The following is a 27,090-nucleotide window of genomic DNA, read 5'->3' as shown; positions in this document are numbered from 1 at the left end:
TGTTAAGTAATGCCCACTAAAATGAACTAAGAGAGAAATACAGCATAAGAATATAAAATAAATATTTTATACCCCTACAAACAAAACAAAGGCATCTTTTTGGTTCTGTTGTTTTATAAAAACTATGTGTGAAACACACACATATGTGTATTTTTTACAGAAAACTTGACAAATATAGAAAAGCACTTCTAAATAAAAATCACCTGTCATACCATCAACATGAATGTCATTCCTTGACAAGAGCAGAAAAAATTCATAGAATGAGATATGATCAGGGAAGGCCTTCCTAGCCTCAGGACATGCTGATGCCAATTTATCAACCTCTTTAAAATCCATGGGCCAAAACTCTTTTTAGGCTCTCAAATATCTCTACTGTTGCCTGACTCCTGATACCACTGTATTTTAAATCAGGGCAATAGTGATACATGTGAAGCGATGGTTCTAATCTAAAACTTCTTGTTCCCCAAATATTAAGAGCTGGATGGAATCTTAGATGTTCATCTAGTACTCTTCACCATGCCTGTCCCCATTATTCAGAAGGAAACAGGAATGGGGAGGTTAAGTGACATGTGCCCAAATGTTACAGCTAAGTAACTGAAACCCAATTCCCGAACAGCCAGGCCAGGGCTCCATCCAAGTGAACACACAGTGACTGAATCTCCCCAAGTGATGGAACTTCAGTCATTATGTGGCTTGACTATGAATGAGCCTGAAAGGCAGACCACCATGGATCTGTATGACCAGATGAAAGCTGCAATGCAAACTTTCAGCTCCACACAGGCAACTACGGGGACTTTAGGGAGGCAAGTCTCAGAAAGACCATATGGTCAAACTAAGAGTGTGCCCTGTGCCAACTGGTCATTGGAGCAATGTGAGAGCTCCACATTCCATGGAGATGTGAGTCTGGTGAAGCCACAAGAGTCATTTCTGGTTGACTGCACTGCCAGGACAGCTTGGGAGGCAGAATAATCCAAAAGAGGCCCCTGAGAATATTAGGATTAAAATGAAGAAAACTCTTGAATCAGCTAGATTTCTCTTAATCAGCAGGCACATGTCCACAGAGGTCATGCGACTTATGACCAATCATCTCAAGTTCCAATCCAACTCAGTGAACCCTCAGATTCTCATCATCCCCACTTCAAGGCTGTCCTCTTTTATCTAAAGCTTTTTATCTTTGACTAAACAAATCTCTATTTGTAGAAATATGAAAGGTCATGTTTTAATTTCTTCTGATCAATCTAGGTCATTTCAGTCATAAGAAGTCTCTTTAGCCTCATGTGGGCAGAGCTCAGTACAGATGTTCCTACTTTAAGCAGACTTCAATCTCAAAACCAAGTGATTAAAGTTTAAAGTTATGATCACTTCTGGCCCTCTTCTTCCCACATCACAACCGTGGTGCAGGCTTGACGTGAAGAGTCAGACTGCCACGTCTCAGGAGGCTTGCCGGCGGATGAGCTCTTTCAGCTGAGCCAGTCTGTCACTTTTCAGCGCTTCCCGGATGGAGTGGAAAAATCCAAAGTAGTGTTCAAAGTTGTGCATCATAAGCAGGACGCCAGCCAACAGCTCGTTGGTCACCAACAGATGGTGGACGTATGCACGAGTGTGGTTCTTACAGCAGTAACAGGAACACCCTCTCACGAGAGGACTGAAGTCTTCCTGGTACCTGAGGAAGGAAGTTACAGTGATATTCCACAAGAAACTGACAACCCAGACCACCTACTCTGCTGGCACATAACCAACAGTTAGTAACACGACTAGCAAACGTAGTGCCAGGCACCTGCTGAAGAGGGCAATGTAGCCAAAAGGTAATGGGGAGCACAGCGGGCCAGGAGATTCAGAAGTCCGGCTCTGATGGATACAGCCTCCTAGACCAAGGCTTACCAAGGAGCAGCAGCAGAGTCACATGCTCGCTGCCTCCTGCTGAGCACAGTTAGTCACACTGAAAGGCACACAGAAACGTGAGGAGACGCGGTTCTGACAAATGACACTCTTCTCCTACTTGCCATCAGAACTATAATATTAGAAGAGATGGTATGACCTTTTACTTGCAGAGCTTTTTGCAGTTTACAAAAAACTTCTATATGTTCTGTCTCATTTAATCTCTGCAACCACCCATGGAGAAAGACACTTTTCCTGTCACTTTACCAATGAAGACTGGCCAAGGGGGCTAAAAGGGAAGGCTCTGGGGCTACAATGACTGGGCTTGTTTCCTGGTTCACAACTCAACTCTGGAAAGTCACTTAACCTCCCCCTGGGTCTGTTTTCTCATCCGAAATGTAATCAGGTAATAACAATGCCTTATTAGCGCTTACCTTATAGAGCTGTTACAAGAATTAGATGAGTTAATATGGTAAAGGACACAGACAGGTGCATGCTAAGCACTATATGTACTATCTTTTATCAGCTATTAAAAAGAAGGTAAGTGACTTGACCAAAGTCACACAGTCATGAGCAGAACCACAATCTGAATGCCAAATCTCCAAAGCTTCAAGTCTATTGCTGATAAATATAGCAGTTTCCAATGACTTCTACAATGTAAAGGGAATTTTAGTAGTAACCATTTATATCACCCTAGCTTTTTAAAAACAGAAATGAATCTCCTTGGCTATTTTTCAGTAAATCAAATATGGTAAGCATCAGCATTTTAGACCTACAATCAAGAAGTCGCTACATAAAGAAGAACTAGGAATTTCATATTCTTTCATAAATTTTCAAGTTTGTACTGTTACTAGATAGTAATAAATAAGTCTGAGTCCCTAAAATGTCCCTTTACATAAGACCAAAAATACCCCAGCATTAAAACAAGCATACCAAGTTCCAGAAAAACTACTCACTTGTTCACTGATTATTTCCACTTTTGGCCAAATACAAAGTTACAAGATAGTTTAGTCTTTATAGAGGCAAATACTTTATTTCAGATTTATAATTTGTATATAACCAAGATGGCTTAAATTCCTTAAAATTTAAAAATCTTGTTGTATTTTATCTTGAAATTCTTATTTTACACTGTCATTATTTAAAGTAATTATAAGAAACACCAAACAGTGGATTTGGTCTAATCCTCCTGACAGCTCTTCTAGTTACCAAGCCTCAGTTTTCTGACAAGACAAAGTACACAAATTCTTCCACAGGGGGGAAAAAAAAAGAGTTCTGCTAGCACTGAATTTGAGAAGGCCCAAACAATGTCCAACTATAAATATTTTATGAACTCATAAATTGAGAAGGGAACAGTTACATAAAACTTTAAAAACAGACTGAAATTAAAAAGACAGAAATCAAATTTAAAAAAACAATCCTTACTTTTTTTCCTTTAGGTTAATTTCATATGATGTCATTTCTTGGTTGCAACTGGTTGTTTTACTTTTCTTTGTTTGATCCACATATTTTATTTCTTCCTGTGTTCCATTTTGTTGTAATACTGAGGGCAAACCAATAAGAAGTCTTGAATGAAGGTCAGATAAAGAGGGGTCACTGGGAGAATTTTTGTTTTAGTTACTATTTCAGGTCCTTTGACCCTGTAATTCCACTCCTTAGAACTTATCTTAAGGAAATGCACCCACATTAAAAAAAGGAACCTGTAACAAGGTGATCACTGACCTGTAATCTATAGTATCAAAACCTGGAGATTCAACTATGTCTAGCAAAACATGACTACAAGTATATATCTTATAATCTTACTCTTAAGGAATGATTTTTAAAAAACCAGCTGGGTGTGTGTATGTTTGTGTGCATGTAAGACAGAGGGGGAGGGAAAGAATAAGTGTGTGTGCCTGTGTGTTGGAGTCATGTCTTATCATAATGTACGTGCAAATTCATTGGGCTTTGTAACTGCCTCTATTACCGATTAAAAGTAGAATATGGTTTTAATTTATGTATTCTGTATGGAGACTCTGGCCCTCCAGGGAACTCAGTTAATCCAGAATTAAATGGGAATTTGAGTTGTTCCCTTGAACTCTTTGCTTTAAGTAAGAACATTGCTGGAATTGCAAGAGAAACACTAGTTACTATGCAAAGAGCCAGCCAGAGTGCAAGTAGAGAAGTATTTCTGGGAAGGAGTAATGACAATGTTAGGCCTAAGGAAAATGGGCAGATGGTCCCAGGAAGGTAAATTCACCCAGGTGAAAGGAAAAAGCGATGTAACCTGAGCATTGAGCCCATGGCTATTCTAATTTTGCTGCCATTATTGGCATGCTGATGTGGAAAACCATAATAAAACCCTGGCTTTTGAAAAGTCCTTGTCACTGGGGAAATTACTGCCTACATCAGGCAACTAATTCTTGTGGAATTTTCACTCTGTAATTGGCAAAAAGCTCCAATTTACTATGCACATACACAAATATGATTCATAATAATACTTTAATAAAAATGTTTAAACTCAGTTTTTCCAATCATGAAGAAATCTGGCTTTCTCTGGCCCAAAAGGAACTTGTTTGTTCCAGAGAATTCAACACCAGGTTCTCTGTAGAGCTTTGCATATTCACAGTACAGAATGACTAACAATCACCTATGTGCTGGCAGAAATAATTTCACTTGTAAATGAAGCCATGAACATTTATAAGGTGTTTATAGTACACCTATCTAGTACATGTACACCTATATAGTACACCTATGGTACACGTTCTAGTCTGTCTAAAACATAGTAAACTGGCCCTCCTCTGCTTAAGAATTTGATCAACTTGATTGATTTTGTTTCCAGAAGTAATTCCATTTAGATTAATGTTTAAGTTGTGTTACAGAAGTGTAACAAATCCTGAATGACATTTTCATCACTTGCAGGGAATAAAAGGGGCCTTTAAAAGAGTCTCTGACCCTACTCAAATTTAAGGGGAGCAGCAGGCGGGAAAGGGAAGCACACTCTGAAGGCCAGAGGGCAAATGGGCCCACAACACTCTCCTGAAACACTGCAGAGACACTTCAAGGGACCCCAACCCAAAGTCTGTCTCCCGGTTCCTTTTCCATTGCCAGCTAAACATTAGGATCTGAAACTGATTTTCTTGACTTCTGAATAACTAAACAATAAAAGCAAATGGCAGTGCTTCAAAGCAACATTAGCAGAGGAAAACAGCTTTCACATCTCAGTATGAAAAAAAAAGCAAAGTAACACTAAGATCAGAGGGGGTGAGACTCCCTGTATTTTAGCATGAGGTTTGCAAAAAACAGACAAGAACTCCTTTGTGAAAAAACGAATTAACTTTTACCAAGCAGTTCAAAGGTTTTCTTTTCTCAGATTTTCATCACTATTCATTCACTCTGAATGTTCTTTTTTTCTGGCTGTTAATAGAAGAGGTTTTGTTTTTCTTGGTTCTGCTCCCTACAAAAATCACTTCCGAATATTGATGAGCTATGTATGTAGTATTAAGTGCCTGGTTCTGTGTGCCAACATGCCCGGGTGTACAGATAAGAAACAAAGACGTAGTTTTATAAAAGGCTGCCTTTACAGTATGCACGTATTTCTGGTTTGTGACTCAAGCCAAAAGCTGATAGGAAATAGAAAGAATTTAAGGGTGACACAGAGATTAACTTCAAAAGACCTACATGTCTCTTCAGGATTCGGCTGGTAATCAAAGCTGAAAGTCAGGGCGCATCCCCGCTCTGTCACTTGATAAGGGAAAAAACTCTCAAATAAGTCCACTCCTCTTTCAATACACTCGAGCACCTCATCTGGCCGGCTAACACCACAGATGAGCCTGTGAAAGTAATACATACAGTGACATGAGGACAACGCCAGGAATGAAATCAGAGTCTTTCCAGAGGGCATTAACAGTAATAATGATGAAAGTCTTGGTTAGCATGGCAGGCAGCAGATAAAGAGGTGTGGCAGAAAGACTACAGAGCTCTGGCAGCAGAAACCTGGACTGGAATCCCAGCTCTGCCATTTATTTACTTGCTGTGTTACTTTGGGAAGGTTTCTTAACCTCTCTGAGTTTTAGTTTTCCCATTTTAAAAACAAAAGCAAGAACACACGTCTCATAGACTGGCTGTGAGGATGAATGATGTACTTGAAAAAGCAGAGTGTAGTTTCTGACTCCAAAGAGAAGCTAATAAGGGTTAGTTTTCTTTCCCCCTCATCCCTTCTGAAACAATCTCCAGAGTCTTGGACTGAACTCTGTAGCCTTTCTATCCACTGCATATGATTTTGTTTTCAGTGCAAAGCTGTGTGCTTTATTTCCCCTTCAAATACTCTTCCATGTTTTAACTATACTTTGCTTATAATTCTTTTTCATTGTTGGCTCAAGAAAGACATTTTTACCTACTGTATTCTTCATAGCTCCATTTATAAAGCAATTCTTACTCTCGGAATGTCAACTCTGCCCACAGGATCCAAGAATCTAGTTAGCTTTCTTTATGCTTCTTTATATTTTCTCCATTAACAAAATGTCTGCATGGTGGAATGAGATGGTATTTCTAGAGGCAATAGGTAATGCATTCTGAGAGTGTTAATAATATTCAACTAGGTTTTGCCACTAAAACAAGATGGTGAGATGCAATAGATCAGGGCTGGCTGGCTGCTATTTTTTATGTTTGTTTTTCTACTCATAGTCCCTTTTATAAACTGGCAGAGAAAAGCTTATAGACTCCCTGATTTCTAAAAGAAGTCCAAAAAAAGGCTTATGTAATATTAAACAACCAGAACCCTTAAATATATGCTGGTTTTTCTGACTACAGTTTCCTTCAAGTAATGTCATGTTTTTAGAACTCCTCTCCAACTGAAGCTGGCATTTCTACACACTTAGAGAAAGAAAAACAATCCCAGCTTTCAAATCCAGTAACAGACATCTGTGAGCATTTAATTCAGAAGAAGTCCAGAAAATGACTAGAAATACTAGTGCTGAATTGTCATCTGCACCCGAATGAAATAAGCACAGGAGGGAAAGCAATGAACACAGAGGGCTAGGATAAAACTGGGGCGAGGGTGGGGAGAATGCTGGCTGGGGTGCTGGAAATATCTCGTTCTGGCTGGTGTTTACAAGCATATACAGGAATAAAAATTCATCAAGGCATGCCTAAAATCCATATACTTAACTGCAAGCTATACCTGGACTTTTTTTAAAAAGTAGTAAAATTACATACATATGTATATCACTCAAGGTGTCCCAGGTGGCTCAGACCATTACAGGTAAAGAATCTGCCTGCAATGTGGGAGACCTGGGTTCAATCCCTGGGTTGGGAAGATCCCCTGGAGGAGGGCATGGCAACCCATTCCAGTATTCTTGCCTGAAGAATCCCATAGACAGAGGAGCGTGGCGGGCTCCAGTCTATAGCACTGCAAAGAGTCGACACAACTGAGTGACTAAGCACAGCACACACAATATTACTCATCAGCCCGAGGGGTATAAGCGTTACCCCATAATCAAACTTCTTAATGTATCTGCAGGAAAAAAAGCATGAATATTCATACCAACTGGGATAAAAGACTACAGTCTTTAACAAAAAAAAAAAAGAAAAAAATGTGGATAGTCTGGTAGGACATCAGCTGTACGCAGAAACTTACAGACTGTTTTTTTGCCTTAAAATCTTGCAGATCACTCTTCTCTCCAGCACAGAGTGAATCCTGTGGTGGATGGAAACAGCCAGCCCCACTTAGGCTGCCAGTTCCCTTGATTTCAAAAAATACTCCTCCTCACTACCTGCCTCAAATCTAAGAACCTCTTAAAGGTCCTTAATGCTAGAACCTGTCTTCATTCCACTGAGGATCCCAGATCTGTCCTCAGCTTTCTGTGATTAAGGCCAGAGTTCCAAGTGACTTTCTACCTGTCCCCAGGTTATAACTGATGGAGAAGGCAATGGCACCCCACTCTAGCACTCTTGCCTGGAAAATCCCATGGACGGAGGAGCCTGGTGGGCTGCAGTCCATGGGGTTGCTAAGAGTTAGACACGACTGAGCGACTTCCCTTTCACTTTTCACTTTCATGCATTGGAGAAGGAAATGGCAACCCACTCCAGTGTTCTTGCCTAGAGAATCCCAGGGACAGCGGAGCCTGGTGGGCTGCTGTCTATGGGGTCGCACAGAGTCGGACACGACTGAAGTGATTTAGCAATAGCAGCAGCCAGGTTATAATGAATAAAGAATATTATTTATATTTGGCACAAGAATGAGGGGGAATAATATAATACTTGCCCTCACTTATAAGAATCAAATAAACTAACTCACATGGCACTGTCCTCTGGCCTACATTCTAAAATCAAAGGCCAGATGGCCTTGATGGAAACTCCCCCAAGCAGACTCAGCCTGGAAAGAACATAATCAAAACATCAAAAGACACGCCCATGTAGAGACTGCATACTACACTGCACATTCTGCAGCCCCCCAGGCTTGGCCTGCATCCTCCTGAACACTAGCCTCGGTTTGTCCTCAGGCAGCTCCGCAGTGACTGATGACAGCAAGTGCAGTCTAGTCTCCAGGGTCGCTGGACTCCCCTGAAAGCCATCCAGAAGGAAGCCGCCAACCGGCCGCTTGGCTGTTTCTCGAGCCGACCTCAGCCTCTCCTCTGTCACGTCTCCACCTTCGATCACTCCAATGATCGAACTTTTCTGGAGGACCTAAGGTGAGAAAGGATTGAACATTTTTAACTGTTTCCAGTAGTGGAGACCTCTGTTTAAATGAGCATTAGTTACCAGAAGCCCCCTGGAGAGACGAGATCTCAGTTGAAGCGTGCAGGGGGATGGCACACTCTCCTTGCTGAGAACGTTAAGGGCTCCAAAGAACACAATATGAAAGCCACTCAACGAGGTAAGAAAAGACTGAAGAGAAACTGAGACAATCAACATAGGCAGTCATGCTTTAGCTTAAACACACACCAGGCAGATACAAGAGGAAAAGAACAAAAGCAACAGCTTTCATTTGTAGAAATGGTTCTCCTGGTCTACTCTGCTGCTGCTGCTGCTAAGTCGCTTCAGTCGTGTCCAACTCTGTGCGACCCCATAGACGGCAGCCCACCTCTAAATCTCTTAGGACTCACAGACTTAGAAGCCAAACTTACAGTTGCCAGGGCAAGGGACAGTTAGGGACTTTGGGAAGGTCGTGTATACACTGCTATATTTAAACTGGATAACCAACGAGGTCCTACCGTATAGCCCATAGAACTGCTCAATGTGATGTGCCAGCTTCGGTGGGAGTGGGGTTTGGGAGAGAACGGACACATATATATGTATGGCTGAGTCCCTTTGCTGTTCATCTGAAACTATCACAACATTGTTAATTAACTATACCCCGAAACAAAATAAAAAGTTTAAAGTTTGGGGGAAAAAAAAAAATCTCTTAGTTATAAATAATATTAGGAACTGAGACACTGGGTTTGGCTGGGACAACTGATTGCCCATTTGGAAAAAGATAAAACAAAAATCAGTACTGTACACCATTCTCAAACATAAATTCCAGCTGGCCCTAAAGATCTAAGCATAAAAGATATAGTTATACAAGTATTAGAAAAACAGATTTAGTATTTTTATACTCTTAGGATAAGGTAGGCCTTCCAAAGCAAGATAAAGCTTCGGAAGGAAAAGGAAAAGGAAAAGGCAGACATAATTGAGCACAGAAACGTTAAAAAAAAGTCCCCAGTGAAATATACTATCAACAAAGGTAAAGGGGAACGTACTCTTTGGAGGGATAGATAAATGTCTACACCATGGACAAAGCTCCAATAAATCCTCTAAGCAAAGGACAACCCTACAGACATCTAGGCAAATATGTGAATATGAACTTCAGAAAAACACATCCAGAGAGCTTACTAAACCTCACAAGGAAATTAAACCTGGAAATAATTACATACCATTTTTGCCCATCACACTGATAGAAAGGTCAAAAGATAAAAAGCAACATAGTGGAGGTAAAAGGGTTAGAGAAATGGTACTTACACACCCTGAGAACTACAGAGAATAAAAACTGGTTCAGCCTCTTGCTAGGGCAAGCATACAACATTTACCAAAATGCCAATACTTTTATCCTTATACATTCTAAAATTCCACTTCTAAGAATATCACCTACAAATATATTTATTCATATGCACCAAAGTTTATTTTTGGTACATATGAAGCAAAGATGTTTAGAATAATGAAAAACTGGAATCAGGCTAAACATCCATCATAGAGTAGAGGCTAAGTAAAGTATAATATGTTCATAGTATGGCTTTCTACACAGCTGTTTTAAAAAGAAAGCAGAATGCATAGTAATATATACATAATATAATATATATAAAATAATTTCAAGGCCAAAAACAAGCAAATTCCTGAAAAGATGATCATATTCATGTAATAAAAACCAGAGGCATGCAGATATGTAACAATTATGTGTATGTAACTATAAAAAATAAGGTTTACAAGGAAAACTACCAATCAACAGTGGCTCTTCGATAGAAGTGGGTGGGAAGGGAGCCTGGAAGGCTATAAAGAGGCTAAAAGGCTATGTTCCTCCTGCTTCTTGGTTTAAGCAGGAGGAACATAATCAGACTATTCCTCCAGAAAGAAGACTTCAGCTGCTGTGCGGAGAGTGAACCGAGGGTGAGTGTGGTTAAAGGATGGAGTAGAGATGACTTGAATCATTGGGGAAGACGAAGAGGATCTGGACTGAGGCAGTAGCGATGGAGTGAAGTGGAGAGAGAGGATCTGCAACCTCGTCAGGAAGAACAATCAACAACTCAACACAACCTGATTGATTAGTTTCCTGGGGAAGAGGACAAAGACCAAAACAGGACAACTCCCGGGTCCTATTTCAGGTGTCCAGGGAGATGATGAGAAGAGCCAAGACAGGGAATCCTAGGACACCAGTGGAAGGTGAGGGAAGATGATTATTCTGTTTTGTGCATTCTGAGTTTGAGGTATCAGTCACTGAAGATATGGAATAAAAATTAGGGCAATGTATATACTGGTGTGACTGCCCAGGCTAGACAGCAGCAGGTGCTTGGCACAGGCCTGCCACTCCCCTCACCTGCTGCCATGCTAGACATAGCCAAGAGACTCTCCTCACCCTGCCGCACTGTGCACAGCTCTGAGCACCTTGGGATGAAACCTATTTACCATCCCCGGCCTCAGGAACACATGCAGAAAGAAGGAAAGCTGACGACAGAATCTTGAGGAGCTTCGATACTTAAGGGCATTCAGAATAAGAGGATTCAATGGATAAGTGGAAGAAATCACAGGGAGAGGAAAAGATGCTTGCAGACATACAAAGCAGACAGTTACACAGGCCTGTTTCTTTACGTGACTGGCACAGCCCCATCTAGGAACTCATTTTCACGGGTATAAGAAGTGTAACCACCAGGGACTTGCCTGGTAGTCCAGAGGTTAAGAATAAGACCCCATTTGCTGCCAGGCAACTAAGCCTGCACACCACAATTAGAAAGCCTGCGCACCACAACCAAAGATCCTGCGTGCCACATCTAAGACCCGATGCAGCCAAATAAATAAGTAAATTTAAAAAAAGTATGACCGTATTGTCTAAAATGGAGCACACTTAAAAGGGGGCACTATCAATAATTATGTCAAGACAAGAGCATAAGGGGGACAGAGAGGGACCCGAGCATTTGCCCAACCCACAAGAACAAGGTGAAACAGTGTGGCCGACAACACACAAGAGGGATTTGAGGCTCATCTGGCCTTCCTAATAATCACACTCTGTCACACTCCCTGTTCTCCTTTCTACTCATCCAAACATTACTCATCCTACAAGGATAATTACCGGGCAAAAACAATTGCTAGCAAATAACTGTTAGCAGAGCTAACAATTCAGAGCTGCAGCAATGTCCCCACGCTGAACCCTTACTCAGATACTGAGAGTTCTATCCGAATGACAAGTAAGCTTCCTCTAATTATTTCATGTATATTAAGTTGATTAGCCGACGTACATTTTTTATTAGTAAACTCAAAATAATGTTCTTTCTCAAATTCCATGTGCTTTGCCACAGTGGGGCCTGCTAGTGGCTCAGGATTACTCTACACAAATGACCAGACACTAAGTCTCTCCTCTGATCGCTGCCTCCCATTCTCCCACCTCCTCTGCTCTCTCCTAATGAATGCCTTCCTTTCCAGCTTCATTAACTCTGCTATCAAGACCCCTTATTCACTACTACCGCTTCATCTTCCCCAGCTCACGACATGATGAGGTTACTATGCCTTCAGGATACAGAGCCAGAAGGGGCACGCTGCAGACATATGGAGGGAACTGGAGTCAGGGTGGAGTGAACAACTGAATAGTAACTGGATACTAAGAAGTGTCTTGAAAGACTCAAATCTCTGGGCAGAGGAGCTAGGGACTGTCACACAGGGAAAAGAGTGCTGAAGGAGAGCCAGAGGAAGAGCAGGTATGAGCAGAGGAGATACTGAGTTTGTTGCCTCTGAGTCTGAGGTGCATCAGAGGAATAGTCTAGTGACAGAACACAGCAAAGGCCTGTGGCTGTGCAACTCTGAAGCTAGGAGAGTGATCTTGATCATACACACAATTTTAGAATTTTCAGCACTTAAAACTAAGGGGAGTTTTCCAGAGAGAACATATAGTGTGGCATTAAAAGAGAGCCTAAGACATCCTAAAGAGCAATAAAGCATTCAGAGAAGAAAAAAAGCCAGGAGAGTAAAAGAGACCAAAAAGTGAGGAGCAAGAAACAGGAGGAGGGGCAGAAAGGGCGGTATCACGGAATGTAAATTAGCTAGAGTTCCCAGGAGAAAGGTACGGCTTTACCTCTGACTCTTCCTGTAGCTTCAGACAATTATCCAGGAAGAGAAGCGTTCGGTCAACAGACTTTCTGGCTCTTTTTATGGAAGTTGCCTCATTGCAAGTTGCCTCTCCATCTGAAATGCACTGGAACCAGTCTGGCTGAAGGGCCTGCTGAATGGCCATGAACTTGGAGGCAGTCATTTCTACTCGTCCTCCAACACCCCACACAGACACTGACTGCCATGGAACGAGGTGAGAGGAATTAGCAAGAGTAACGTGCAAATAAAAAGAAAATAATAAAATGATTAAAGCAATTCTAAATTCAGTTCTTCTTTATAGCTGGAGAGGTGGTGGCAATTCAATCTTCTAGACGTGGTGGGTAAAGAGGTTTCCCATACCATATTCCACATTTTCTAAGGACCTGAGAGCTCATAGTGTCCTTCAATGTCCATTCAAGCCCACTCCTCAGTTATCGCCCAAGAATTCTGTGACTACTTTTCCAGAATCCCAGTCTTTCTCTCTCTTCCACCCCATGCTGTTTCTGACTATACCACAGACTGATTTTTTTGTCTTTCAACACATTGTTCCTTTTGATTGAGATGGCCTTCCCCTACTTCTTTGCCTGGTAAAATACTATTCAAGACATAAGAGTTTAGATGCCATTTTCTCTACTGTGTTCCCCAAACTTTACTAGGCATAATCAATTGCTCACTCTTAAAAACTCTATCAGCAGTTTGTATTTATTTCTTTCATAGAGAAGACAGCCTTTATCACACCATTCTGTATTTGTCTGAACCAAGTATCTATTATTATGGTTGTGCCCCAAACACAGTCTGGGCCTCACACATTATAAATGTTTCAATTCAGTTCAGTTCAGTAGCTCAGTCGTGTCCAACTCTTTGTGACTCCATGGACTGTAGCACGCCAGGCCTCCCTGTCCATCACCAACTCCCAGTGTTTTCTCAAACTCATGCCCCCTGAGTCGCTGATGCCATTCAACCATCTCATCCTCTGTCATCCCTCTCTCCTCCTGCCTTAATCTTTCCCAGCACCAGGGTCTTTTCAAGTGAGTCGGTTCTTCACATCGGGTGGCCAAAATATTGGAGTTTCAGCTTCAACATCAATGAATATTTAGAACTGATATCCTTTAGGATGGACTGGTTGGATCTCCTTGTAGTTCAAGGGACTCTCAAAAGAGTCTTCAACACCACAGTTCAAAAGCATCAATTCTTCGGCACTCAGGTTTCTTTATAGTCAAACTCTCACATCCATAAAAGATTACTGGAAAAACCATAGGCTTGACTAGATGGACCTCTGTTGGCAAAGTAATGTCTCTGCTTTTTAATATGCTGTCTAGGTTGGTCATAACTTTTCTTCCAAGGAGTAAGTGTGTGTTAATTCCATGGCTGCAGTCACCATCTGCAGTGATTTGGGAGCCCCCCAAAATAAAGTCAGCCACTGTTTCCCTATCTATTTGCCATGAAGTGATGGGACTGTATGCCATGATCTTAGTTTTCTGAATGTTGAGCTTTAAGCCAACTTTTTCACTCTCCTTCACTTTCATCAAGAGGCTCTTTAGTTCTTCTTCACTTTCTGCCATAAGGGTGGTGTATTCTGCATATCTGAGGTTATTGATACTTCTCCCAGCAATCTTGATTCCAGCTTGTGCTTCTTCCAGCCCAGCGTTTTTCATGATGTACTCTGCATATAAGTTAAATAAGCAGGGTGACAATATACAGCCTTGATGTACTCCTTTTCCTATTTGGAACCAGTCTGTTGTTCCATGTCTAGTTCTAACTGTTGCTTCCTGACCTGCATACAGGTTTCTCAGGAGGCAGGTCAGGTGGTGAGGTATACCCATCTCTTTCAGAATTTTCCAGTTTACTGTGATCCACATAGTCAAAAGCTTTGGCATAGTCAATAAAGCAGAAATAGATGTTTTTTCTGAAACTCTCATTCTTTTTCAATGATCCAACTGATGTTGGCAATTTGATCTCTGGTTCCTCTGCCTTTTCTAAAACCAACTTGAACATCTGGAAGTTCACAGTTCACATACTGTTGAAGCCTGGCTTGGAGAATTTTGAGCATTACGTTACTAGTGTGTGAGATGAGTGCAATAGTGCAGTAGTTTGAGCATTCTTTGGCATTGCCTTTCTTTGGATTGGAATGAAAACTGACCTTTACCAGTCCCGTGGCCACTGCTGAGTTTTCCAGATTTGCTGGCATATTGAGTGCAGCACTTTCACAGCACCATCTTTAGGATTTGAAATAGCTCAACTGGAATTCCATTACCTCCACTAGTTTTGTTTGTAGTGATGCTTCCTAAGGCCCACTTGACTTCACGTTTCAGGATGTCTGGCTCTAGGTAAGTGATCACACCATCATGATTATCTGGGTCGTGAAGATCTTGCCACCTCTTCTTAATATCTTCTGCTTTTGTTAGGTCCATACACAGTCTGGGCCTCACACATGATGAATGTTTAATACATGTTTACTCATTAGACATAGTTAGATACAGAATTATATGCAAAGACATAAATCTCGTAGTATACAAGAATCTCTGTATGTTCCTTTGGTTACTGCTTCCCCTACAGCATCTCTCTTCTTAGAATAGATGTACATAATTGGAGGACCACATACAATCTTTTTCATCCTGCATAACACTGTTTGAATGAATCCGTTCTCCCTTATAAATGGAATAAGCGAGGTCAAAATTTTCTTTTGAATTTAAATTGCAAAATAGAAAGAAGTGTAAAACAGAAGACAAATTTTAAAAAAGGTATCTTAGGTAAGATTAATAGACATTGTTGATATCAATAAAGTGGGTGAAGAAAAAGTAACTGTTTGTGAAGTAGCAGTATACACTGAAGTCTTTCCAGAACATTGTCCTCTGGGACAAAGCAATGGGGCCGTATCTCCAATTAAAACCTTTAATGAAGTCCTTTGGATACGGTTTTGATTAGCTAAAATCTCTGGCTATGGATCCAGATTTTTCAAATTCTGTTCTAAACAGCAGTATTATACTGAAGTCCTACTATATACAGTTACACATGTGATAACACTCATTAGCAACTTTCCCTACTTTTCCTGAGGTTGTTAAAACTGCATATAAAGCATGGTACCAAGAGTATTTTTTTTCTACCATTATAGCAATTTCTTTTTTGGGCGTGTACTTGACCTTTCTCTCCTCCCAAATTTTTGGCAACAGTGAAAAAGCTGAGGATACATTCCTTACCTTAACTCATCGGTGGGCTGCCCTATAAACCACACCATCCCACTATAGTCATACAAACAAAGAGAAGGCATAAAGGGTTCTGGAATGGATCAGCATCCCAGGCAGTGGAATACTTGCATCTGAGAGATCCAATGGGCTGACTTCCTGAGACAAAGCTTCAGCCTTGAAGGACCTTCTGAGAACATACCTTATTTGTTACATAACCAGCTGGGCAAGGGCTGACTGGATCATGCAGGGAACAGTATAGGAGTGATTCTGGCATGCCTGTATAAACAAAAAAAGAACCCTTAAAGGCACTTCCATCAGCAATTACACAGTGCTGTGACTGACAGCAGCTTCATAATGTGGCTTCATATCTAGCAGGACAGATAAAGTAACTAAAACAGAGTAAACTGCCCACACCCGACTTTCGAATTACAGGAGGCCTGTCAACATGAATGAAGATTATTTTTGAAACCTACAAATCCAAAAGAAGAATTAAACGTTCATGTCTAATGAAACTGAGTTACTACAAAGGAAATGTATAACCAGAAGCATGATACAATGAAAAGTGATTCATGAAATGTTGACCCTACATGATTTGCTTTGAAGAAAATAACATTAAGTTCATTCTCAATAAGGTACCATCCAACGGGAACTTGCTACTGGAAAGATGAAATTATACAGTCAATGGGTAACCTTATTAATAATAAATGGAGCCCATATCATGGGTCCCTAAGGACAGAATTATAGAAAAACTATAGGACACTGCAAATGGATCTCCTTTTCAGTAAGTTTCATTGACTCAAGATGACAGTTTCTTAGGTTTCTTTAATCAAAAAGACATTCGTTAAAAAGAAATATTAATTAACTCATATGACTGCAGATGGTGACTGCAGCCATGAAATTAAAAGACGCTTACTCCTTGGAAGAAAAGTTATGACCAACCTAGATAGCATATTCAAAAGCAGAGACATTACTTTGCCGACTAAGGTCTGTCTAGAAAAGGCCATGGTTTTTCCTGTGGTCATGTATGGATGTGAGAGTTGGACTGTGAAGAAGGCTGAGCACTGAAGAATTGATGCTTTTGAACTGTGGTGTTGGAGAAGACTCTTGAGAGTCCCTTGGACTGCAAGGAGATCCAACCAGTCCATTCTGAAGCAGATCAGTCCTGGGATTTCTTTGGAAGGAATGACGCTAAAGCTGAAACTCCAGTACTTTGGCCACCTCATGCGAAGAGCTGACTCATTGGAAAAGACTCTGATGCTGGGAGGGATTGGGGGCAGGAGGAGAAGGGGACGACAGAGGATGAGATGGCTGGATGGCATCACGGACTCGATGGACGTGAGTCTGAGTGAACTCCGGGAGTTGGTGATGGACAGGGTGGCCTGGCATGCTGCAATTCATGGGGTCGCAAAGAGTCGGACACGACTGAGCGACTGAACTGAACTGAACTGAACTGTTGTACTTAAATTTCATATGCCACATTTTCATAGGAAAAAAACAGGCTTTTGCTGAAGACCAAAAATATAAAGCCAACAACAAAAATCTCTGCAGTTCTCCACCTTATTTTCTACAATTGCAATTATTACAATTATCTCTAGAAAGCTTATATTAGCTATTTTCACTTAATTATATGCTTGGATACTTTAAAGCCAGTTATTAAAATTGGTCTCAGATCAAGGGAAATGGTATTATATAAATTCCTCTACGGAGATACAGGCCCTTGTGACAACCAAGTCATTGTGTGGTTTCCCTCAGAAGTAGCAAGTGAATAACCAATGGGAATGGATTTTCAGTCACTTAAGTGAGTCCCGGGCACTGAGGAAAAGCTTCAGAAGAAAACTGTCTGGAGATGAGTTGGTTCTCTGGCTGTCACTGCTACGCTTTTCCTATAAATAAATGGACACATATGCTGGCATTTAAAATCCTATTTCTGGAACAGAGACAATATTAACATATCAGAAACTCTTCATCCTCTGCCGAGTTTTAGGCTCAAACATGACAAGCCTGCTTTGGGTCTTAGGTGTGTTCCACGCAGTCCCTCACCTCTAGGTCTCCGCTCTCCTGGAGTGTCAGCCCACACCTGTCAACCACCACCACTACACCCACCTCCTAACCTTGCTTACTCCTACTCCTCCCTGACCCACAAGGTCTCTATTCTGACCTCCGTTCACATGGACTCTACAGCAGGTTATATGTTCCTCCCTCTAGGCTTTCATCATACATGTACCTACTCCCGATCCTGCAAATGCAGTCACCACACTCTATTAGAACCACCGGTTTATCTTTATGCCAACTAGGCTCTGAGTTTCATTCAGTTCAGTTCAGTTCAGTTCAGTCGCTCAGTCGTGTCCGACTCTTTGCGACTCCATGAATTGCAGCACGCCAGGCCTCCCTGTCCATCACCAACTCCTGGAGTTCACTCAGACTCACGTCCATCGAGTCAGTGATGCCATCCAGCCTCTCATCCTCTGTCGTCCCTTTCTCCTCCTGCCCCCAATCCCTCCCAGCATCAGAGTCTTTTCCAATCAGTCAACTCTTTGCATGAGGTGGCCAAAGTACTGGAGTTTCAGCTTTAGCATCATTCCTTCCAAAGAACACCCAGGGCTGACCCCCCTTAGAATGGACTGGTTGGATCTCCTTGCAGTCCAAGGGACTCTCAAGAGTCTTCTCCAACACCACATTAGGGCAGTTAATTGTTTCCTACTCATCTTTGAGGAGAAGGCAATGGCAACCCACTCCAGTACTCTTGCCTGGAAAATCCCATGGACAGGGGAGCCTGGTAGGCTGCAGTCCATGGGGTCGCTAAGAGCTGGACACGACTGAGTGACTTCACTTTCACTTTTCACTTTCATGCATTGGAGAAGGAAATGGCAACCCACTCCAGTGTTCTTGCCTGCAGAATCCCAGGGATGGGGGAGCCTGGTGGGTTGCCGTCTATAGGGTCGCACATAGTCAGACACAACTGAAGCGACTTAGCAGCAGCAGCATCTTTGAATCCCCAATGCCTATTCTTAGATGCTCAATAAACGCTTATTATATTCATGAATGAGTAACTGTATATATAGAGTCAAAAAACAAAGAGCATCTTCAACCTCCAAATTAATATACCAGAAGGCACACGCAAATAAGTTGATTAACTTTTACCTATAAACTTTCCAACTCCTTCCTTATATTCTGCCAAGACTTCATGATGTTCTGCCCTATAAGAAAATAGAAAAATATGTAACATAATAATGAATCATTCTACAGATACTCTATGCAACAACTGAAGCCCTCTTCTCCTCAGCCAAATGAGCCACGTGACAGTAAGCGTAGTCTCAAAGCACCAAGTACACATATTCAGCAGTCCCCACTCATTAGGTTGGGTTCATTAGACAGGGCGAAGGTCTTTAATTTGCAAGTGGCTCTGAGAGAAAGAGAAACTGGCAAAGATCAAGGACTTCAGAATATCTAGATTTTCTTCTTCCCCTTGTTCCTTTAAAATGACTGTTACTAATACAATCTTGCAAAGTAATTTGATCAAATAGCAGATTTTTCAATTAGGGATAAGGTCAGCATGTACATGACACAAAATGACCTCACCCAATTAGTTCTGTTACCCTAGAGTAGAACTGGCAAGTACACGACGTGCAGAGACAAAGGAAACTGAGGCTGGAGCGTGAAGACATCCCTGCGGTCCCAAGTTTAGCCCTTACGGGGCATTATGGGCACCATCACCCCTGGGAGCAGCGGCAATGAGGGCAGTATGGAAAAGCGAAGCAGCTCTAACATGTAGGTCTGGCCTGTGCCTTCCATGTTATGGTCAGATGATGTATAATATTTGATATCTCTCTTCTGATTTCACTATAAAAAGCCTACACATTTTGTCTACAGAAGCAAAAAAAAGTCTTTCTCTTTACTGCAACTTAGTAAGGTAACAAAGCGGCTGCTAAAGTTGACATGTGAATGATCAGGTCACGTACTTACAGTGAAGATAGTGTAAGCTGAGCCATGGCAGGAACCCCGTGGATTTTATGCAGTGTGTGATGGGTCAGGTGGGGGGCGGAGCCAGCCTTGGTGTACAGAAGGCAGCCTGGGATGTCCATGCTGCGGTCCCCTGTTTTGCCAAGGTTTTTTATTTTTCCAAGGCGACAGCCATTAACCACCTTGGTAAGATTTAGCTTCATCTTAAAGGGATTCCTCTAAGTCCTGATAAGAAAAGAACAATTACATTCAGAAGTTCCATGACGGCTAAAGGCTAAACATTTTTGAAAGAAAGCAACTTACAGAAAAATAAATAACATGTTTCATATACTTCCCAGTCTAGAATTTTTTTAGATATCAGGAATAGGGGGATGGGAAATGACAGAGAGAATAAGGTACCTTTGCCAGAGTCACAGAGCAATATGATGACATCAACCATGTTTAAATTCAATCAGGGAAGTTTTGTCTCAGCTGATGAAAACCAAACAAATAAAAGGACAGAAGTAAAGACTAATCATGGGAAGAGCACTCTGAAGCCAAGGCCTACTCTCAGCTTTGAAAATGTGTATATAGAAAGGTCATACTGCTTAAGAAATACTATTTTGATCTATTTTTCCTTTCTCTGATTTGAGAGGATACTAGGCAACATAGTAAATCTTCCTAACATGTAATTAAATGAAGAAAACAGGTTCCAAAGCAGCATTCCGCTATCTATTAAAATATGTGGAAGAATGTATAGGCTTCACAGGTGGCTCAGTGGTAAAGAATCTGCCTGCCGATGCAGGAGGTTCAGGAGACTCGAGTTTGATCCCTGGGTCAGGAAGATCCCGTGGAGAAGGAAATGGCAACCCACTCAAGTATTCTTGCCTGAAAAATCCCACGGACAGAGAGGCCTGGCAGGCTATAGTCCACGGGATCACAGAGAGTCAGGCACAACTGAGCATGCACTCATGGAAGAATATATATGAACAAATAAACAGAGACTCTCTCTGAGAAGTGGGATTATTTTCCAACCTTGTTCTTATAAAAACAGAGGTGAGAAACTGTGATGCATCGATGCAATTTACAAGCAAAGTTACTTTCACAATTGGAAAGGAAAAATATTTGATTAAGAAAAAAAGATACACTTTCTAATTTCCACAGATACACAGGGGGAAAAAAAAATCAGAAAACACTGTCAATTACTTTTTTGGATTGTCTTAATTATTATTCAGTAAAGCAAATCCCAGGCTCCAATTCTTTAAATGCCCTGTAAAACTTGGTAACCAGGCATGGCAGATCATTTGCAAAATGTCACTGGATATCCAGCATTCTGAAATACCAGTGTCTCTACAGCAAGCACTATATCCTCTCAAATTTTTGCAAGTTAGGCAAGGCCCAGTTTTATTAACAGATAAATTAACATGGCTCTCTGAGTGGCTCCAATCTTAGATCCTATCCTCTTAAGCACTATATTAAACCACACTGAAAGTCAACCATTGTTTAAAAGATGTTTTACCAAATAAATAAGCATTATCTATCATGAATTAAAAGATATTCAGAAATGCAAATATTCCTTTTTGCGGAATCATAAATTCTTATGTTGAAATAAAATAATCTTTGTGAAATGTAGAAACAAGAATAACTACTTTCTATATGGTTCAATAAGTGATTTCATGTTAAACATGAATTATGTTTGGCAGAAACTAAGCAGAGACATTACTTTGCCGACTAAGGTCCGTCTAGTCAAGGCCATGGTTTTTCCTGTGGTCATGTATGGATGTGAGAGTTGGACTGTGAAGAAAGCTGAGTGCCGGAGAATTGATGCTTTTGAACTGTGGTGTTGGAGAAGACTATTGAGAGTCCCTTGGACTGCAAGGAGATCCAACCAGTCCATTCTAAAGGAGATCAGCCCTGGGTATTCTTTGGAAGGAATGATGCTAAAGCTGAAACTCCAGTACTTTGGCCACCTCATGCGAAGAGCTGACTCATTGGAAAAAACTCTGATGCTGGGAGGGATTGGGGGCGGGAGGAAAAGGGGACAACAGAGAATGAGATGGCTGGATGGCATCACGGACTCGATGGACGTGAGTTTGAGTGAACTCCGGGAGTTGGTGATGGACAGGGAGGCCTGGTGTGCTGCAATTCACGGGGTCACAAAGAGTCAGACACGACTGAGCGACTGAACTGAACACAATATTGTAAAATAATTACCCTCCAATAAAAAAAAATTTTTTTAATAGTATGAGTATTTCAGGAAAGGCTGGTCAATTTTCTATGACTCAACCTTAATTATTTCAAGTTATCACAAATACAGACATAAAAATAATTCTGGGGATTTCCCTGGTAGTCCAGTGGTTAAGATTTCGCCTTCCAAAGCAGATGATTTGTGTTCAACCCCTGGTTAGGAAGCTACGATCCCACATGCCTCGAGGCCAAAAAACCCAAAACCAAAAAACAAGAATACTGTATCAAATTCAATGAAGACTTTAGAAATGGTCCACATTAAAAAAAAAAAAAATCTAAAAAATAAGTCTCATTGGAACCCACACATATACAGAGTTAACGTCAAGGGGCTTCCCTTGTGGCTCAGATGGTAAAGAATCTGCCAGCAGTGTAGGAGATGCAGATTCAATCTCTAGGTTGGGAAGATCCCTTGGAGGAGAAAATGGCAGCCCACTCCAGTATCCTTGCCTGGAGAATTCCATGGACAGAGGAGCGTGGTGGGCTACAGTCCATGGGGTCGCAAAATGTTGTACATGACTAAACCACTTTCAAGGGAAAACAGTTATGCTTTAACAAAGGGTGGGCTTCCCTGGTGGCTCAGAGGTTAAAGCATCTGCCTGCAATGCTGGAGACCTGGGTTCAATCCCTGGGTCGGGAAGATTCCCTGGAGAAGAAAATGGCAACCCACTCCAGAATTCTTGCCTGGAGAATCCCATGGACGGAGGAGCCTGGTGGACTACAGTCCACGGGGTTGCAAAAAGTCAGACACGACTGAGCAACTTCACTTCATTTCACTTAATATAAAAGCTACTTTTTATAAAACTGGTATTACATATTAAAACTGTTAAAATAAAAGGAAGTTTATACCAAAAAAGTAAATATATATTTACAGGCTAATAAGAATGTAACACAGAAAATACAAGAGAAGAGTCATTAGTTAACAAAATCATATTTCTTACTGATTTATCAAATAATACACATCATCTTCTGATTTCAAGTGATAAAAATAGTTTTTAAACTAACAGCTCTGAAGCCATTTACACCAAAGTTAAAGAATGTACTTTGCAATCCGAGTTCTAGAGAATTGAAGCAGGGGGAAGCATGAAGGTGAGAAATTCACTTTAAGATTAATTAATCAACCCTATTATTTATTAGAATCAACTAACTTGGAACAATAGGTTTTTGAGACAAAAATAAGAACTAATGAAAATTTATTGGACTAATACTGCAAGAACTTAGCACTTACTACTCACACACATCTGAGAATGTAAGAAACCGCACTGTCCCACGTATTTTCAGAAAGGCCTATAGAAAAGAATTTGCTGGTTCCTCCACTTACTTACTGGGCTTCCCTGGTGGCGTAGAGGTTAAAGCGTCTGCCTGCAATGTGAGAGACCTGGGTTCGATCCCTGGGTCAGGAAGATCCCCCGGAGAAGGAAATGGCACCCCACTCCAGGATTCTTGCCTGGAGAATCCCATGGATGGAGGAGCTTGGTGGGCTACAGTCCACGGGTCGCAAAGAGTCGGACATGACTGAGCAACTTCACTTTCACTTTCCACTTACTCCAAAAATTCTGTCTCATCTGTGTTTAAGCTTTGTCAAGAGTTTCAACGTATACACATGAGTTGACCATATAAAAGTAGAAATAGCCTTTATTGGATAAAACTAGCATGTTTGAAAAATGAAGTTTAAGACTCTAGAAGGCTACCAATTTTTATTATTACTCTTCCTCATCAAACCCTTTCATTTTTCTAGTTTATTAATAAATAAGACTGACAAACAAAGCTGCTGACCAGCATAAGACAATGTGCTTTTCCACGTTAAGTTAACTCAATTTCAGATAAAAACAATCCACAACTCTTTAATAAACCTCTATTTAACACCCCAGGTAATGCATAATTGCTGTTAGACTTTAGAAATGCTGAGAATAGTTAAGTCTGATCATTACTACCAGAGATGCTGAACTTGAACTTGAACTCTGCTGTTCCACAACCACAACTCTGAGGCTAATGAGAGAGTGAGATTAATCAGAGTATAGAACCCAGGTCTCTGCCAGGAGGCCTGTGCTTTTGATGACATCTTTGAAGTGAGAGTAACAATGTTTGTATATACATAACTCCTTTTGCCACTCTTTCCTCAATCAAAGAAACAGCTTCCTTCATTCTTAACCCAAAGTCAGTTATTACAGGTCTGTGTTAGTTCTAGCGGACATCAGCCACCGTGCTCTTAGAGGCAGAGATGGGTTTTCCTGTGACATGATGTAAAGTTTAATCTCCAAACCTTTAATGATGAAATTCAAAGTCCTCAGCTTAGTGTCCTGAACCCACTATGTCAGCTAGAGAGAAATACCCACTTGGTTTTCTCCACAGTATGGGACTCTGATGGAATGTACTCACATTCTGCTCTTTGGGGTTTCTTAAGAGTCCTACCCTAAACAGTGAATGGACACGGCATCAAAGAAAAAAGTAAGCGAGGTAAACTAGACAATTGGGTTTATGGAAAAGTATTCCAATAGATAAACTGCTAGTGGTGATTCTCTGTATTGTGAGGATTAATGCAAATATTAAGAAATCTGAGGAAAGCATCAGAGAATGTATTTTACCCAGAAACCAATATTTAGAAAATAACACGCAACTTTGTCCAGCTTTGAACCCAGCTTTCCTTTCCTAATTACTGATCAATTTGCGGTTAGTATTTTTATAATTGCACCTCTTTTCTAACAGCTCAAACACAAAAGGCTTTTATTATGGAGTAATGTAAATATAATATATACACACATACACATAGTTTTAAAATATGTTTTTGGAGTGATATAATCTACTACTGCAAGCAAAGTTCTCAAGAAACAAACCAACAGTCTCCAAAATATTAAATGGTTTTTATTTGGCCCTTTTTCTTTTCACTTGCTATAAGTCTCTTCTAAGATTTCTGGGGTTCTGCTTTTCTTGGTACACAAACATCCACACTTTCACTTCCTGGTTAAGTCTTAACCATTAGAAGAGCCATTTGGAAATAATGGTTAGTGGGAAAACTCTTAATCACTTTAAGGACAAGTAGTCGTGCCTTTACATGGGCTAACCAAGATTCCCTGCACCTGTGGCAGCACTGTACCTGTCTTAACACCTCCACTGTCACATCTCTCTCCCCTCCCTCTACTCCTTTATGAAAGAAGGGATTAAAAAAAATGTTTCTTAATGGATTCTCTACAGACTGCCATGGGAAGATGACTTCAGTATGTTGAGGGAAAAGAGCAAGCGGTGAACATATTTTCTGCAAAAGAAAAATTATGTATATATATTTATAAATACACACACAAATACACACTCTACACTGTCTGTATGTGCATATTAAAAAGTGTGAAGGACTTCTAAGCAATATGGTGCACTGAGCTAACTAAGAAAGACATACAGAAATGATGGACTTGAAAACTCTGGGAACTAGTAACAGAAGATGAGACTATTCAGAGGTAGTATTCGAAAACTCACTATTTGGGAGGAGGAGAGAGATCACGAAAAATGTTAAACTTTAAGTATGTGCGTTTAAAATTTTTTAAGTAACCATTAAAACTTAGTGACAATGGATAATTCCCAAACCCACTGGGGAGGGACAGAGAAGGATTTAAAAAAAAACAACAAAAAAACCCTGGTTAATATTTAAAGGCAAGAAAGAGGAAAAGAGACCAAAAAGTATATCAAAAATAGAAAATACAGAATAAAATGGCAGAAATAAGTCCAAATATGTCAGTAATCATAATAAAAGTTAAAATTAGCATAACCTACTGAAAGATATAACAACAGTAGCAATATTTACTAGGTTTTTACTATGTGTCAAGTACTGTTCCTCACATGCTAACTCCACTAACATGTACTGTCATGTCAATCTAAGACAGATGCTATTATCAGGAGCATTTTACAGATGAAATGAGGCTAAAAAAGTCACCATTTAGGAAATGGCAGAGCCACTTAAATCATAGAATTCTGCCTTTTGAGCCTGTACTTTAATAGGTTGGTAGTCTGAAGTCTCATCTTGTCCATAAACATATGCAATGCTTACATACTAACTGTAATGTTAAGATATAATTTTCAGTCATATTTTCCATTTTGCTATAGTGTTATTGGTGACATTCACTGAGCTTAATTTACCCATTGAAGCTAACTACTTTATGCTATTGCATAGCTTGGATGTAACACAATTTAATCAACCATCACCCTTCCAATGAAAACTCAAGTTACAGAGCAGGTCCTATGATTGGTGCAGTAGTCTGAGGGCAAAGCTTCCCTGATCTTTCACAAATCTCAAGTCTAGTTTACTTTTCCAAGTAGAGGTCTCTGCATACACTGATTTTTACTGGGTACCACACTCTAATGATTTAGGTACTTTTGCTCCTATTTGAGTAAACCGAGGGTCCGAGAGTTATTAAACATGTTTCCTAAGGTCATACGACTACAAAATGACTAGGTCCAAAGCTGCCGATCTAAATCTCTACTCTGCCTTATGAACCTACATATCCCAGCATGGACAGTTCCCGGGAACACCTAGGCTCAGTCAATAACGACGGCTTTAGCTTCACTCCATGAGCCATCTCCAGGGACCCCAGACTTCGCGGAGTGCTTAGCTCAGGTGTTCGAGATCGGTCCAACCCTCCCAGGCACCCTGGACAATCTAGAAAAACCTCCGCATGGGAACTTGACCCTTAAACAGACTCCTGTTGAAAGGAGACACTTTTCTCTCTGAGATGAGATGAGGCCACACGATTTGGAAGGATCTGGATTTACAGAAGCCAGGACCCACCAGGAGAACCCGAAAATGAAAGAGACATGGCGGGAGGACAATGACAGTTACTGCAACACAACCGGGAAGGATCTAGACGCGACGCGATGCGACTCTCTCACAGCAGTCCCCACCCACTAGAAGTAGGGAACGGAGGTACTTACCTGCAAACCTCCCAACATTAGGAAACTTGAAACTCCCTAGGTTCTTGCCTTTCGCTACCACGTGTACAGCTTGCAAAATTCTCTGCCCCCTGAACCACCGCCTCCAATGCTAGAGCCAATC

The 27,090-nt window shown here is 40.9% G+C and overlaps 1 protein-coding gene across 1 annotated transcript; it reads right to left on the bottom strand.

The window, feature by feature from the left end:
• Nucleotides 1–27,050, bottom strand: QTRT2 (queuine tRNA-ribosyltransferase accessory subunit 2). Its single transcript, XM_052642411.1, has 9 exons — nucleotides 26,970–27,050; nucleotides 19,833–20,054; nucleotides 19,011–19,066; nucleotides 16,069–16,145; nucleotides 12,671–12,883; nucleotides 8,342–8,541; nucleotides 5,536–5,687; nucleotides 3,301–3,418; nucleotides 1–1,663 (listed from the first exon to the last, which is right to left on the bottom strand). Exons 2-9 carry the CDS (start codon nucleotides 20,030–20,032, stop codon nucleotides 1,432–1,434), a joined length of 1,248 nt encoding a protein of 415 aa, XP_052498371.1. The 5' UTR covers nucleotides 20,033–20,054; nucleotides 26,970–27,050; the 3' UTR covers nucleotides 1–1,431.
• Nucleotides 27,051–27,090: the final 40 nt, after the last annotated feature.

Source organism: Budorcas taxicolor, chromosome 1, assembly GCF_023091745.1.
Source record: "Budorcas taxicolor isolate Tak-1 chromosome 1, Takin1.1, whole genome shotgun sequence".
Taxonomy (NCBI): Eukaryota; Metazoa; Chordata; class Mammalia; order Artiodactyla; family Bovidae; genus Budorcas; species Budorcas taxicolor.
The sequence above is the reverse complement of the archived record's forward strand: the minus strand, read 5'-3'. Positions and strand labels throughout refer to the sequence as shown.